The sequence below is a fragment of the Pseudophryne corroboree genome, chromosome 2 (genome assembly GCF_028390025.1).
Source record: "Pseudophryne corroboree isolate aPseCor3 chromosome 2, aPseCor3.hap2, whole genome shotgun sequence".
In the NCBI taxonomy this organism is placed as follows: domain Eukaryota; kingdom Metazoa; phylum Chordata; class Amphibia; order Anura; family Myobatrachidae; genus Pseudophryne; species Pseudophryne corroboree.
In genome coordinates, this window is record NC_086445.1 from 645,373,391 (window position 1) to 645,390,160 (window position 16,770).

At 47.0% G+C, this 16,770-nt stretch overlaps 1 protein-coding gene across 1 annotated transcript in view; it reads left to right on the forward strand.

Annotated features, from left to right (window-relative positions):
- Nucleotides 1–16,770, forward strand: part of LOC135042051 (synaptotagmin-2-like) — a 243,706-nt gene that overhangs the window by 185,945 nt on the left and 40,991 nt on the right. The window contains exon 7 of the mRNA XM_063954984.1: nt 16,345–16,462. Coding sequence (XP_063811054.1) covers nt 16,345–16,462 — 118 coding nt within the window. The remainder of the gene's footprint in view (nt 1–16,344; nt 16,463–16,770) is intronic.

Below are 16,770 nucleotides of genomic sequence, written 5' to 3' on the forward strand. Positions count from 1 at the left end.
CGGCGGGGTCCCATCGCAGCTGCGTGCGGCTCGGGATGGGCCCCGGCTGAGGGAGACACTGAGCTCTCCTGAGTTGGCGGACACCGCTGCGTGCGGCGCGTGTAGGGGCCACTCCATCCAGCAGAAGATTATGGCAGCGGTGAGTATCAAAAGTGGCCGGACACCGCTGCGTGCGGCGCGTGTCGGGGCCGCTCCACCATATCAGGGGCCGGACACCGCTGCGTGCGGCGCGTGTCGGGGCCGCTCTGTCGAGCAGTGTAAACGCTGAGTGCGGCGTGTGTCGGGAAGGACAGCGGTGAGTACAATCCCCCCCCCCTTCCCTCCTTCCAGATATTATTTTACACTGTCAGTATTAAGATATGTGGTGCTTGGACCCCTTTACTCCCCAGTAGGCTGGAGCGTATGAAGGGCGCACTTTGTATTTTAAACATTACTGGGAGCTTCAGCCCGCTCTGTAAGCGAGCTCAGCGCTCTCCACTCCCCGGCCGCAGTATACATGCAGCCGGGTGATACATGCTTCCCGCTCGCCGAATGTGGAGGGGGCGGAGCTAACTCCCGCTCCGTACGGCGGGCTCAGCGCTCTCCGCTCCCCGGCCGCAGCATACAGGCGGCCGGGGAGATACAGGGCGCTTTCCGCTTCAGTTACAGCAGCGGGTTTTCATTTTTAAACTTGGCGCCGGAGCGGGGGGGGGCGGAGCTAACTCCTGCTCCGTATGGCGGGCTCAGCGCTCTCGGCTCCCCGGCTCCCCGGCTGCAGCATACAGGCGGCCGGGGAGATACAGGGCGCTTCTCGCTTCACGTTCAACAGCGGGTTTCATTTTTAAACTTGGCGCCAGAGCGGGGGGGCGGAGCTAACTCCCGCTCTGTACGGCGGGCTCAGTGCTCTCCGCTCCCCGGCCGCTACGGCGCGGCCACGGCTTACAAGTCCTCCGCTACAGCACCGCTTACAAGTCCCACTCTCCCCGGCCGCTACAGCACCGCTTACAAGTCCCACTCTCCCCGGCCGCTACAGCACCGCTTACAAGTTCCGCTGCCCGGGGCCGCTGCAATGAAGTTAGTTTACAGATAACAGGTGGGGGTGAAGCTTATTCCTGCTTGACACGGCAGGCTCCCGGCAGCGGCTCGCAGCGCTCATTGTCACTGGGCAGGGAGATGCTAAAATTTTGGGAGCTATTCCTCCCTGCAGGAGATTCTTCTGCCCGCCATTTCATAGAGGCCGTAGATCAGGGAGCCTGCTCTATAACAGGAGCTGGGGCTCAGCTCATTAATCATTTAAATCTAGGGTGCAATATTTTTTTTTTTACCCTACAGTATTTCAGTATTTATCTACCCTGTTGGGTTCATTGTGTGTATAGTGTATGTATATATATATATATATATATATATATATATGTAGGTGTGCGGGTGTATGTGTATATATATATATATATATATATATATATATATATATGCATACAATACCATATATAGGGGGTAAAACACACTTCCGCAATGTTTTATAATAACAAAATGTCCCGCCTTGCCACAAGCGGAACCTCCAAAAACATCTGGGGCACCTAAATTAGCGGTACACTACATACAGGACGGGGTGTTGCCTTCCCTTTATTATTCCTTGGTGTCAATGGGTACTAATGCTATTGGTATTTTGGGGAATGTGTATATATGAAACAGTGTGGCTCAGCACACTAATCCCCTAAACACCCAACCACAGAGGCCTGGGTTCAAGTACCACAACAGATACTTTAAGGCATCAGACAAATAGCGCTGCGGCTCAGTACGCTAGTAGCGGGTATCTGAACAGGAGGATCAGGGTTTGAACAGCGCAGCGTTACTGGTTCACCAGAAAGTTTATTTCAATCGTGTCGGTCACTACACGTTGTAGTGCAGACCTTACATACCGCTGTGTTTATTTAACCCACCTTTTCTCCTTTCGTTTGTCTCACCTGGGATAGTCAAAGAATTCCCTCTTAGGTGTGAAGTATGCGGTGGAGCCATCTGCAGAACACTCCTGTTTGAACAGCTCAGATCATACAGGTAATGTCGCTGTTAACCAGAGACCTTGTACGTCATTTTTCCTCTCCAGGTTTCTAACACGACTTGGCAGTGGAAAGGCCTCTCTGGGAGGAGGCGAGAGATGCCCAGGATACGGAGGATGTCTGTTTTAGGTGCAGTCTCAACCAGTGTCTCAGAATATCCAGGTGCATTATACAGCAGTTCGTCTGATACTGCAGGTAAAGGAGGCGGTCCCGTCAGGTCCATCAGGGTTCGACGCTGATGACGAAATGGTCCAGTTTCGGATGAGCGGGGCAGACTCCGGTAGGCGGCTTGCAGACACCCGCATACACAATTTCAGGTATAAAGCAATGTTTGTTTTCCTATCCTTTCCCCGCAGACGGAAGGAAATGGTATCAGAATCTCTCCAGGGGATACCCCTCAAGGTATCACCGGTCCAACAAGCTGCCGTTTTCCTGAGGCAACATTGCTCAGGTATCCATCGAAACATATACGGCAGCGGGATTCTACCTTGTCTGGAGAAGGTAGGTGGTGGAACGATTGTCCTCTAGGTTACAATCAATTGCTACTTTGGGACAGATCAGAATCACGATTCTGCTTTAGGTTCTTTTGAGGTCTCCACGTCTGCAGACTCGGAATCTGCATTTTCGCTTGGGCTGTCTTAACCCGACGACCTCTGGGGCTGCGACAGTGACAGGTGAACATGAAATTCTACGGGGCAGATGGTTCAGGGGAAGGAACTTTCTGCAGGATTTCTTGAACCATGGGAGGTAAGTCCACTTTGCTCTCTCCTACTGCTGCCCCAGCTTCAAGACAGACCTTTACCGGTCTTTCCTTTAGATCTTTCCGGCCTTTTCAGGCTTTCGACTCCACAAGGGCGATATCTCCGTCGCCAGGGGATCTCAGGATAACAGGCTGAAGCAGAGGTTCAGCATCCTCGGTCCAGTCTGACTTTAGGTTATCCTATACACCCACTGCAGATCAGACCTTCCTACCACCTAGAGGGTCCCAGGGTAGGCGCATGTCGGTAATCCTACGGGGAGTACTGAGAAGGCTAGGGCGGTTACAGACTAGATTTTGGAGTACAGCCGTCTCAGGAGTCAAGAGAGTCATACTACAGGCGGCGCTCCATATGCTTCTAACGGCAAAGCATGTTAATCCCGGTTTTCCAGATATCATTTGAATCGGGACAGTTCTCGGGCCTTTGTTTTCTTTTCACGTTCCGAAGCCAGTTGGCTCGGCCAGGCCTATTCTGGCCTTAGAATCCTTTCAGTCTGTGATTGCTAGTTTTGAACAAGATAGGGAGTTTACGTGTCCCTTGTCTTCAGGGAGGCCTGTTTACTGAATTCCGTTGGGTTTCCTCATCGGACTTTTCTCAGATTCGCATTACAGGATACTCATTTTCACTGTCAGTCCTTTCCATTCGGTCTCTCTTCCGCTCCCACAGGGTTCAGGAAGATCACAGAATAACTCTTTTTCAAGAGCAGGAAGTACGTTGGTTCCCTAATGGGACAATCTACTGCTACTATCCCACTCTTTACATTAGGTGGCTTCTGAAGATCCGAAGGATCCAGGAGCTTCTGGTTCGACACGGATCTCTCAACACGGTCCGTCGGAGGATTTTTCCTTCCTCGGCACCAGGTACTCTATTTCTTCAGTCAAGCTGCGACGCAATGAGTGGTCGCCTACATTCCCCTCTGAGCGGAGGACAACCATCTTCTTTCCAGGTCAAGCCGCCAGGTCAGACTCCTGGGTGAGGGGACATTCCCTGGAGTTTTGTCAACTGGTCCGCTGTTGGCGGAGATTTCGGATCGACCTCAGGGAGTTCTGACTGACTCTTTAACCCTTTACTACTCTTGGATGTGAGCTCTGGCGGTAGTAGCCGAGGATGCCCTCAGGGCTCCTGGGAGTTTTCTGGTTATTCTATCCTGCCTCCTTTTCTATTTCTACCTCGCTTTCGGTAACACAGGAGGGGAATATGCGTGCTAGTCCTCTCGGTGGCTCCGGTTGGGCCACACATGACTTGAAGATACAGCTACACCTGTTGTCAGTAGAGGAGCCTTGGCTCCTACCTCGACGGGACTGTCTACTTCAACAGGGTCCTTTTCTTGGTTCAATCTTACACTGGTCTCGTTTAACCGTGTGACTGTTCTCGAGGCCTCAGAAGGGAGGAGTTCCCTAGTTCGGTTAGGCCTACTGGGCCCCGATTTCAGAAGTCTGTTACCTCTTCTCGCTTTTGCCACTATTGGAAAACTTTATGGGACATAATAAGGATAAAAGAGTTTTTCCCTTACTTTCAGTTACCATTCATCCATCATCTTTGGTTTCTCTGGGAAGTTTTTGCTCCGCTGCACTTCAAACCACATTGACCTGAATTTTAGGTCTCTGCCTTCTTCGGTTTTCTTCCAAAAGAGATTTGCCTGGCAGCCGTAAGTTCGGGCTCTCTTTCAGAGAGTACTCTATTGGCAACTCCCCCGGCTGAGCTTCGGCCTCAGCGGTTGTTACTTCCAGAGGGGATGTCCGTTTTTCATATAAATCTGACACTAGTGTTTTTCAGTCCTCTTTTGACTGTTGTCAGGGCTCGTCGACTCTCTCTACAGAGGTCTTAGGCTATTCGGCGAAGTGTTTTTCTTCTTTGTTCTGTACGATGCTCCCGTACTAAATAGCCGGGGTCCCAGCATATGCTGGGCTATTGGATACATCTGACCATCAGACAGTCTTTTTGGCGGTTGCTCGGGAGCCTCCTTTTTCTGCTTCAGCGCACTTTACCCGCGTTGTGGGACCTTCGTGGGCAGCTGCCCGTGGGGTCTCCATGAATACTTTGTCGGGCGGCTACTTGGTCGGACCAACATTCGTTTTGTCAAATTCTACAAGTTTGACACTTTTGCGGCCTCTGCATCACAGGTTGGCCGAGCGGTTTTACAGGACTCTCAGCGCTCTCCCACCCGTTTTGGGAGCTCTGGGACGTCCCCATTGTAACTACGCTCCAGTGGCCCCTAGTGGATGAAGGAGAAATCAGGATTTTGGTACTTACCGATAAATCCCTTTCTCCGATTCCACAGGGGCCACTGGACGCCCGCCCAGCGCTGTTCCTCCTGGTTTTTTTTTTGCTTAACGGTTTGCAGATCACCATATGACTGCTTGTTGGGTTCAGGCTAGCCGGTTGTTTGTTAGGTTCTGTTCCAGGTTTGGTTTGTGTTATCCTGGCTTACCGGGCTTCATTAACCTCCTCTACCTTACGGTTTGTTTATTCCAGCTCTCCTCGGGCACAGTTTTACGTAGACTGACTTGGAGGGGAGATAGTAGGGGAGGAGCTAGCCACAGTGTGAGAATTTTTAAAGTGCCAGCTCCCAATTACTGCCTACTATTTCCCCATTGTAACTACGCTCCAGTGGCCCCTGTGGAATCGGAGAAAGGGATTTATCGGTAAGTACCAAAATCCTGATATCTCTCGTTTCTTAAGGCGTAAGAGTTCCTTAACTGCCTCTGAAATGGTGGTGACAACTCCTTCTGTGAAGGCTGGTTCTTTATGCAAAATAGCTTCCGCTTCAAGGTCTGAAAAGCTTAACGTCTCATGGGTGTCACAGTGCAAAAGAAATGACGAAACGTCATTTTGGTCGGGTGCCGAAGCTGCCATGCTGCAGATCTGTAAAGTGCTAGTGCTTGATTCAGTGCAACAATGATGTTTGAAGTACAGGTTGAGTATCCCATATCCAAATATTCCAAAATACGGAATATTCCGAAATACGGACTTTTTTGTGTGAGAGTGAGATAGTGAAACCTTTGTTTTTTGATGGCTCAATGTACACAAACTTTGTTTAATGCACAAAGTTATAAAAAATATTGGCTATAATTACCTTCAGGCTGTGTGTATAAGGTGTATATGTAACAAATGCATTCTGTGCTTAGATTTAGGTCCCATCACCATGATATCTCATTATGGTATGCACTTATTCCAAAATACGGAAAAATCCCATATCCAAAATACCTCTGGTCCCAAGCATTTTGGATAAGGGATACTCAACCTGTATACAGTATATATCAAAACAGACAAAATATTGATTGCACACAGGACAAAAATGATTATTTGAACATCAAATCTAGAAACCAACATAAGTCAGAATAATTGCCAATACCAAGTAATTTAGTTAAAGTTGGTGGTGCACCGTAGACTAAAAGCATGCTCATAAAGTAGGTTGATCCAAGGATTGTGGGTCAGAAAGTTAAACTCCGTTCTTGTTGGTGCTGTGTTTGGAAAACTAATGTAATATTAAAACATAACATTGAATAATTATCAGTAAAAAAACAGAAATAACATTGATTACAAGAAATAGTAATACATTGACTAAATACTAATTGCTCACTATTGTAGGCAAAAACCTGAATATCAAATTGTCCAAACACTTGAATTAATATAAGAATGTGACAACTATAATAGTCTAAATCACAGGTTCTCAAACTCGGTCCTCAGGACCCCACATGGTGCATGTTCTGCAGGTCTCCTCACAGAATTACAAGTGACATAATTAGCTCCACCTGTGGACCTTTTAAAATGTGTCAGTGAGTAATTAATACACCTGTGCACCTGCTGGGTTACCTGCAAAACATGCACTGTGTGGGGTCCTGAGGACCGAGTTTGAGAACCACTGGTCTAATTTAATCAGGTGAAATTATGTCAACATACATGGTTATATTTTTTGTACACAGGGCCTTATTAAATAAACCATGTGTTATGATTGCATTAGTGTGAAAGGGCGGTATCTTATTGCTGCAGTGAGTTACCACAGCTAAAGGATTTCCTCGAGGCTATGCAATTAGACCCGTAAGCTGGCACTTATCAGGGATAATCAGAATCCCCAATAACCAGCCCCAGGAGACCCGTTATCGGACGGTAACACATGGGTCCGCGATGTTATCACGGATCCCATGTGTTATCGCCCAACAACGCGTGATTTACCACACAGTAAAGACTGGCTGTAATTGGATAGCCCGATAGCGTTAGTGTTCAGCATTATACAGTAACATTCAGCATTCCACAACAGATTATATTTCTCTTTCCAAATACTTACTTCAATTTTCACATATACTGTATCAACATGTATGCAAATTATGTGCCATATAGGAAGAGAGAGGAGAATCAATTTGCTTGGTGGGTAAATTTATGGGAATCTGTGAAATATACAGTTTTTAGAAAGCTTATATGTGCTACTGAATGACTTACATTGCATTACTGAAATATGTTTTCTGGGTGTTGTTTTTCCCTATCCTTAGAAGCTTAAATTATATTACATATGGTGCAGTCTAAAAAATATTACTATGCTGTATACCTGCAACTTGATGTCCCAAGAAAGTTATTTTTTAGGCAGAAATAGTGCACCTACCAAGCATTTGGATTCTCCTCTCTCTCCTATATTGCACATTATTAACATACACATACCTCCCAACTTTGATTTCAGTGGAGGAGGGAAATCATCGCGCGCCTTCGTCGCGCAGACGATTTTTAGTGACGTGGCCTACCGGAAAGGGGGCGTGGCCTCGCGGCAAGTGCCGCGATTGCAAGCCAAGCCCCGTTTACGTCATTATGGAGGCATGAACAGCGCTGTGAGAGCTGCTGGTCATGCCCCCTGTCCCTCTGTGCCGTGAATAGATGCAGTGCGCATGCGCACAGCATCTCTTCACTGCTGCTCTCCTTAGAGCAGCGAGTGACAGGGAGGGATCTCCCAAATGCCCCCCCACCCGCGGGACACTACGGCCCGCGGGTGGGACAGATCGTGAAAATCGAGACAGTTGGGAGGTATGTATACATGCTGATACTGTATATGTGAAAATTGTAGGTGGTATTTGGGAAGAGAAATATATACCGTTTTGGAATGCTGAATGTTTTTTTTACGTAATTGTGCATTATGTGAGTGCTGTCTTTTTAACTATATGCATTACTGGTACACTGATTTATTTGGGGGTATATTATTTTGCCATATGTTTACATGTGTAATATCTTTGACACTATTGCACTCATAACACATGGTCCAAATAATAAATCCCTGTGTACAGCCAATTCAGAATGTGGTATGCATACAATTAAATGTCTTAATCAAGTTATAATTGAGCATGTAACAACTCCATTGCCATCACTTCACCTGATTGAGACTATTATACCTGTCACATTCTTATATTAATTCAGATGTTTAGACAATTTAATATTTATATTTTTGAGTACAATAGCTCTGAGTGAGAAATTAGTAATTATTCATTTGTTGCTATTTCTTGTAAATTAGAATGCTCCTTCCAAATTTTTTACTGATAATTATTAAAAGTTATGTTTTATTATTATTTTATTTGTACAAAGGGGCTAATTCTGAGTTGATCGCAGCAGGAATTTTGTTAGCAGTTGAGCAAAACCATGTGCACTGCAGGGGAGGCAGATATAACATGTGCAGAGAGAGTTTGATTTGGGTGGGTTATTTTGTTTCTGTGCAGGGTAAATACTGGCTGCTTTATTTTTACATTGCAATTTAGATTGCAGATTGAACACACCACACCCAAATCTAACTCACTCTGCACATGTTATATCTGCCCCCCCCCCCCCTGCAGTGCACATGGTTTTGCCCAACTGCTAACAAAAATCCTGCTGCGATCATCTCAGAATTACCCCCAAAGAGTGCACCAACAAGGAGTTTAGCTTTACGTTCCACATTCGTTGAATCACCCTTTATGATTACATAAAGTATTGATACAGGTTGAGTATCCCATATCCAAAATGCTTGGGACCAGAAGTATTTTGGATTTCAGAATTTTCCATATTTTGGAAGAGTTGCATACCATTAGTGGTGCCGCTAGAGGGGGGAGAGGGTACAAATTACCTGGGCCAGGATCTGATGGAGGGGCCGCAGGTCTTCCTCCCTTTTACCTGGAAGCAGCAGCTGCAGCTTTCTTCTCAGCTGCAGTGTGGCCATGGGAAGTGCTTAAAAAACACTTTTCTGTATTTTTTAAGGGTTTATGGCCGTGCCGCCTGTGATTAAGCCACGTCCCCTAAAAAGTTCCTGGACCCAACCAGGCTCTCTACTGCCCTGGCTGGGAAGCATGCCATGCTCCTGTAAGTGGGTGCTTCTCATGTGCAAGACACGCCCCCAAAGAGGTGTGGCCATGCCCTCAGCATGCTGTGGTCTCACACCCTCCAGGAGGTTGCGGGGACCCAGGAAGTTGTTGTACCGGGGCCCAGGATTTCTCTTGGCAGCCCTGCATACCATAATGAGATATCATGGCAAAGGGGCCCAAGTCTAAGCACAGAATACATTTATGTTACATATACACCTTATACACACAGCCTGAAGGTAATTTTAGCCAATATTTTCTCTGACGTCCTAGTGGATGCTGGGAACTCCGTAAGGACCATGGGGAATAGCGGCTCCGCAGGAGACTGGGCACAAAAGTAAAGCTTTAGGACTACCTGGTGTGCACTGGCTCCTCCCCCTATGACCCTCCTCCAAGCCTCAGTTAGATTTTTGTGCCCAACCGAGAAGGGTGCACACTAGGGGCTCTCCTGAGCTCTTAGTGAAAGTTTAGTTTTAGGTTTTTTATTTTCAGTGAGACCTGCTGGCAACAGGCTCACTGCATCGAGGGACTAAGGGGAGAAGAAGCGAGCTCACCTGCGTGCAGAGTGGATTGGGCTTCTTAGGCTACTGGACACCATTAGCTCCAGAGGGACCGAACACAGGCCCAGCCTCGGAGTCCGGTCCCAGAGCCGCGCCGCCGGCCCCCTTACAGAGCCAGAAGCAAGAAGAGGTCCGGAAAATCGGCGGCAGAAGACATCCTGTCTTCACCAAGGTAGCGCACAGCACTGCAGCTGTGCGCCATTGCTCCTCAGCACACTTCACACTCCGGTCACTGAGGGTGCAGGGCGCTAGGGGGGGGGCGCCCTGAGCAGCAATAGAAACACCTTGGCTGGCGAAAATACATCACATATAGCCCCCAGGGCTATATGGATGAATTGGGCTATATGTGATGTATTTTCGACCCTGCCAGGTGTTTCACATAGCGTAGCTCCAGAGGGCGCCCTACCCCTCAGCGACACTGCCCATTCCCTCACAGCTCCGCTGGAAGGACGTCTCCCTGACTCTCCCCTGCAGTCCTGCACTACAGAAACAGGGTAAAAAAGAGAGGGGGGCACGAATTGGCGTAATAATTACAAATAGCAGCTATAAGGGGGAAAAACACTTATTTAAGGTTATCCCTGTATATATATAGCGCTCTGGTGTGTGCTGGCATACTCGCCCTCTGTCTCCCCAAAGGGCTAGTGGGGTCCTGTCCTCTGTCAGAGCATTCCCTATGTGTGTGCTGTGTGTCGGTACATTGTGTCGACATGTATGAGGAGGAAAATGATGTGGAGGCGGGGCAATTGCCTATAATAGAGATGTCACCCCCTAGGGAGTCGACACCTGAGTGGATGATCTTATGGAAGGAATTACGTGACAGTGTCAGCTCTTTGCAAAAGACAGTTGACGACATAAGACAGCCGGCTACTCAGCTTGTGCCTGTCCAGGCGTCTCAAAAGCCATCAGGGGCTCTAAAACGCCCGTTACCTCAGATGGTAGATACAGACGTCGACACGGATACTGACTCCAGTGTCGACGGGGAAGAGACAAACGTGACTTCCAGTAGGGCCACACGTTACATGATTGAGGCTATGAAAAATGTTTTACATATTTCTGATAATACTAATACCACTAAAAAGGGTATTATGTTCGGTGAGAAAAAACTACCTGTAGTTTTTCCTGAATCTGAGGAATTAAATGAGGTGTGTGATGAAGCGTGGGTTTCCCCCGATAAAAAACTGATAATTCCTAAAAAATTATTGGCATTATATCCTTTCCCGCCAGAGATTAGGGCGCGTTGGGAAACACCCCCTAGGGTGGATAAAGCACTCACACGCTTATCAAAACAGGTGGCTCTACCCTCTCCTGAGACGGCCGCCCTTAAGGATCCTGCTGATAGAAAGCAGGAAGGTATCCTAAAATGTATTTACACACATACTGGTGTTATACTGCGACCAGCAATCGCCTCAGCCTGGATGTGCAGTGCTGGTTTGGCTTGGTCGGATTCCCTGAAGAAAATATTGATACCCTAGACAGGGACAGTATATTACTGACTATAGAGCATTTAAAAGATGCATTTCTATATATGCGTGATGCACAGCGGGATATTTGCCGACTGGCATCAAGAGTAAGTGCGCTGTCCATTTCTGCCAGAAGAGGGTTATGGACGCGACAGTGGTCAGGTGATGCGGATTCCAAACGGCATATGGAAGTATTGCCTTATAAAGGGGAGGAGTTATTTGGGGTAGGTCTGTCAGATCTGGTGGCCACGGCAACAGCTGGGAAATTCACATTTTTACCCCAGGTCGCCTCTCAACATAAGAAGACGCCGTATTATCAGGCGCAGTCCTTTCGTCCCCATAAGGGCAAGCGAGCGAAAGGCTCCTCATTTCTGCCCCGTGGCAGAGGAAGGGGAAAAAGGCTGCAACAGACAGCCAATCCCCAAGAACAGAAGCCCTCTCCCGCTTCTGCCAAGTCCTCAGCATGACGCTGGGGCTTTACAAGCGGACTTAGGCACGGTGGGGGCACGTCTTAAGAATTTCAGCGCGCAGTGGGCTCACTCGCAGGTAGACCCCTGGGTCCTTCAGGTGGTATCTCAGGGGTACAAATTGGAATTCGAGACACCTCCCCCTCGCCGGTTCCTAAAGTCTGCTTTACCGACGTCTCCCTCCGACAGGGAGGCGGTATTGGAGGCCATTCACAAGCTGTATTCTCAGCAGGTGATAATCAAGGTACCCCTCCTGCAACAGGGCAAGGGGTATTATTCAACGCTGTTTGTGGTACCGAAGCCGGACGGCTCGGTGAGACCTATTTTAAATCTGAAATCTTTGAACACTTACATACAAAGGTTCAAGTTCAAGATGGAGCCACTCAGAGCAGTGATCGCGAACCTGGAAGAAGGGGACTATATGGTGTCTCTGGACATCAAGGATGCTTACCTCCATGTCCCAATTTACCCTTCTCACCAAGGGTACCTCAGGTTTGTGGTACAGAACTGTCACTATCAGTTTCAGACGCTGCCGTTTGGATTGTCCACGGCACCCCGGGTCTTTACCAAGGTAATGGCCGAAATGATGATACTTCTTCGAAGAGAAGGCGTCTTAATTATCCCTTACTTGGACGATCTCCTGATAAGGGCAAGATCCAAGGAACGGTTAGTAGTCGGAGTAGCACTATCTCAAGTAGTGTTACGACAGCACGGGTGGATTCTAAATATCCCAAAATCACAGCTGATTCCGACGACACGTCTGCTGTTCCTAGGGATGATTCTGGACACAGTCCAGAAAAAGGTGTTTCTTCTGGAAGAAAAAGCCAGGGAGTTATCCGAGTTAGTCAGAAACCTCCTGAAACCAGACCGGGTCTCAGTGCATCAATGCACAAGGGTCCTGGAAAAAATGGTGGCTTCCTACGAAGCGATTCCATTCGGCAGATTCCACGCAAGAACATTTCAGTGGGATCTGCTGGACAAATGGTCCGGATCGCATCTTCACATGCATCAGCGGATAACCCTGTCCCCAAGGACAAGAGTGTCTCTCCTGTGGTGGTTGCAGAGTGCTCATCTTCTAGAGCGCCGCAGATTCGGCATTCAGGACTGGATCCTGGTGACCACGGATGCCAGCCTGAGAGGCTGGGGAGCAGTCACACAGGGAAGAAATTTCCAGGGCTTGTGGTCAAGCCTGGAAACGTCACTTCACATAAATATTCTGGAACTAAGGGCCATTTACAATGCTCTAAGCCAAGCAAGACCTCTGCTTCAGGGTCAGCCGGTGTTGATCCAGTCGGACAACATCACGGCAGTCGCCCACGTAAACAGACAGGGCGGCACGAGAAGCAGGAGGGCAATGGCAGAAGCTGCAAGGATTCTTCGCTGGGCGGAAAATCATGTGATAGCACTGTCAGCAGTGTTCATTCCGGGAGTGGACAACTGGGAAGCAGACTTCCTCAGCAGACACGACCTCCACCCGGGAGAGTGGGGACTTCATCCAGAAGTCTTCCACATGATTGTAAACCGTTGGGAAAAACCAAAGGTGGACATGATGGCGTCCCATCTCAACAAAAAACTAGACAGGTATTGCGCCAGGTCAAGAGACCCTCAGGCAATAGCGGTGGACGCTCTGGTAACACCGTGGGTGTTACCAGTCAGTGTATGTGTTCCCTCCTCTGCCTCTCATACCCAAGGTACTGAGAATTATAAGACGGAGAGGAGTAAGAACTATACTCGTGGCTCCGGATTGGCCAAGAAGGACTTGGTACCCGGAACTTCAAGAGATGCTCACAGAGGACCCGTGGCCTCTACCTCTAAGAAGGGACCTGCTCCAGCAGGGACCCTGTCTGTTCCAAGACTTACCGCGGCTGCGTTTGACGGCATGGCGGTTGAACGCCGGATCCTGAAGGAAAAAGGCATTCCGGATGAAGTTATCCCTACCCTGATCAAGGCCAGGAAGGAAGTAATCGCACAACATTATCATCGTATTTGGCGTAAATATGTTGCGTGGTGCGAGGCCAGGAAGGCCCCTACAGAGGAATTTCAACTGGGTCGTTTCCTGCATTTCCTGCAAACAGGACTGTCTATGGGCCTAAAATTAGGGTCCATTAAGGTTCAAATTTCGGCCCTGTCGATTTTCTTCCAAAAAGAGCTGGCTTCAGTTCCTGAAGTTCAGACGTTTGTCAAAGGGGTACTGCATATACAGCCTCCTTTTGTGCCTCCGGTGGCACCTTGGGATCTCAATGTGGTTTTGGGGTTCCTAAAGTCACATTGGTTCGAACCCCTTATCACTGTGGACTTAAAATATCTCACATGGAAAGTGGTAATGCTGTTGGCCCTGGCTTCAGCCAGGCGCGTGTCAGAATTGGCGGCTTTGTCCTATAAAAGCCCTTACCTAATATTTCATACGGATAGGGCAGAATTGAGGACTCGTCCTCAATTTCTCCCAAAGGTGGTTTCAGCGTTTCACCTGAACCAGCCTATTGTGGTACCTGCGGCTACTGGGGACTTGGAGGACTCCAAGTTGCTGGACGTAGTCAGGGCCCTGAAAATATATGTTTCCAGGATGGCTGGAGTCAGAAAATCTGACTCGCTGTTTATCCTGTATGCACCCAACAAGCTGGGTGCTCCTGCTTCTAAGCAGACTATTGCTCGTTGGATTTGTAGTACAATTCAGCTTGCACATTCTGTGGCAGGCCTGCCATAGCCAAAATCTGTAAAAGCCCATTCCACAAGGAAGGTGGGCTCATCTTGGGCGGCTGCCCGAGGGGTCTCTGCTTTACAACTTTGCCGAGCAGCTACTTGGTCAGGGGCAAACACGTTTGCTAAATTCTACAAATTTGATACCCTGGCTGAGGAGGACCTGGAGTTCTCTCATTCGGTGCTGCAGAGTCATCCGCACTCTCCCGCCCGTTTGGGAGCTTTGGTATAATCCCCATGGTCCTTACGGAGTTCCCAGCATTCACTAGGACGTCAGAGAAAATAAGAATTTACTTACCGATAATTCTATTTCTCGTAGTCCGTAGTGGATGCTGGGCGCCCATCCCAAGTGCGGATTGTCTGCAATACTTGTACATAGTTATTGTTACAAAAATCGGGTTATTGTTGTTGTGAGCCATCTTTTCAGAGGCTCCTCTGTTATCATGCTGTTAACTGGGTTCAGATCACAGGTTGTACGGTGTGATTGGTGTGGCTGGTATGAGTCTTACCCGGGATTCAAGATCCTTCCTTATTGTGTACGCTCGTCCGGGCACAGTATCCTAACTGAGGCTTGGAGGAGGGTCATAGGGGGAGGAGCCAGTGCACACCAGGTAGTCCTAAAGCTTTACTTTTGTGCCCAGTCTCCTGCGGAGCCGCTATTCCCCATGGTCCTTACGGAGTTCCCAGCATCCACTACGGACTACGAGAAATAGAATTATCGGTAAGTAAATTCTTATTTTTAATAACTTTGTGCATTAAACAAAGTGTGTGTACACACACACAATTCATTTATGTTTCATATACACCTTATACACATAGCTTAAAGGTCATTTAATACAATATGTTTAATAACATTGTGTATTAAACAGTTTGTGTACATTGAGCCATCAGAACACAAATGTTTCTCTATCTAAAAATTTTCCATATCTCAGAATGTTTGGATATGGAATACTCAACCTGTATATCGATATAAAACCAAGATCTGATCTGTTCACCATTGAATTTGGGTTTGGAACTTATTATTTAGACTAAAAGGTAGTTTTCTTATCTGTTGTGCATAAAATACTTCCTGGAATGACAGTATGGGGGGAGATTCAAATGTTTGAAAAGTCGGCTGGGTGTCTGTTTTTTCCTGTCTATTAAAAACAGAAACCCAACTGACTTTTCAAACGTTTGAATCTCCCCCATGTACTGTACCTTATTTTGTGATAACCATATATTGCACCCCTTAATTTGGCAATTAATGTTTTTGTTTTGTTTTTTAGGAGAGGGACACGCTGGCATTTATCCTTTATTTAGACAATTCCACAAGTTTGTTTTAGAAGTGCATATACACAGTGTTCAAAGACAGCTGATAAAAATTCCGTTGGATACTTTACTCAGGGCCATAATTAGAGGTGTGCGAGGGGTGTCCAAAAGTTAACCTAACACATAGTATAAGGCCGGTGCACGTCGTGCAAGCTATTTTGCCCATAGACGGTCACACTTTTGTACATTGAACCTCTTCAGATTTTTACGTTTCTCTCAACTGCACTTGTAGTGTGTAGACCCTGTAAGTTTTTCCTTTCTTTAGGTCTACATATGTATACTTTCCTCTCTTGTACATATATACAAAAATAATTTTAAAGGCATAAATTCATTTGATTTAGCACTTGATTGATGCTTTTCAGTAAAATTCTTGGATCTGTTTTGATTTTGATTGACATTCGTGATGAAGCTTATGCTTGGAAATGCACAAATAACGCCAAGTCACAGACAGGTGTATTTTATTTTGAAATCAATTGAAACATTTTATTTGTATAGAGGTGGTCTCCAGTCTGAAGACAATGGATTATATACCACGGTTTTTACTAAGTATAGCTTATTTTTAGTGTGGTATAAGGAAGCTTTAAAGGGATAGAGAATATTAGGACAAATTAAAGAGATTAAACCAAGTGTAATAGTGAAAAATTGTAGATAGTAAACTATTACAGATAAGGAAATCACTTTTAAATAACTGTATTTCCTAAAAGCTTTTGTGTTTTCAATCACTGTGTTGCTGGTTTATACTTTCAGCCTGAGAAGCTAGGTGATATCTGTATTTCCCTACGTTATGTTCCCACGGCTGGAAAACTGACTGTCTGTATCCTGGAAGCCAAGAATCTGAAAAAGATGGATGTTGGTGGCTTGTCAGGTGAGAAGTAGTGATAAATTTGGGTTCTGTATTTAAAACACACTGTACAAATCTGGGACAAATTGGGGGGCCTGACCATTTCAGGGGAAGTGGCCGAATCCAGAGAGTGACCACGCCCCCCACCCCGCCCCCCAAAAAAGTTTTAAAAATACTATTTTCCATGCCCATGCGTCTCAACATATCTGTATAATTTCACCTTACCATAATGTTTTACATCATCCCTGCTATTCTTACTTCCTCTTTTCCTTCCTTACCCCTGAACCTCACCTAGCTTCTATCCCTCTTTAACCCTGTACTTTTCATTCCCT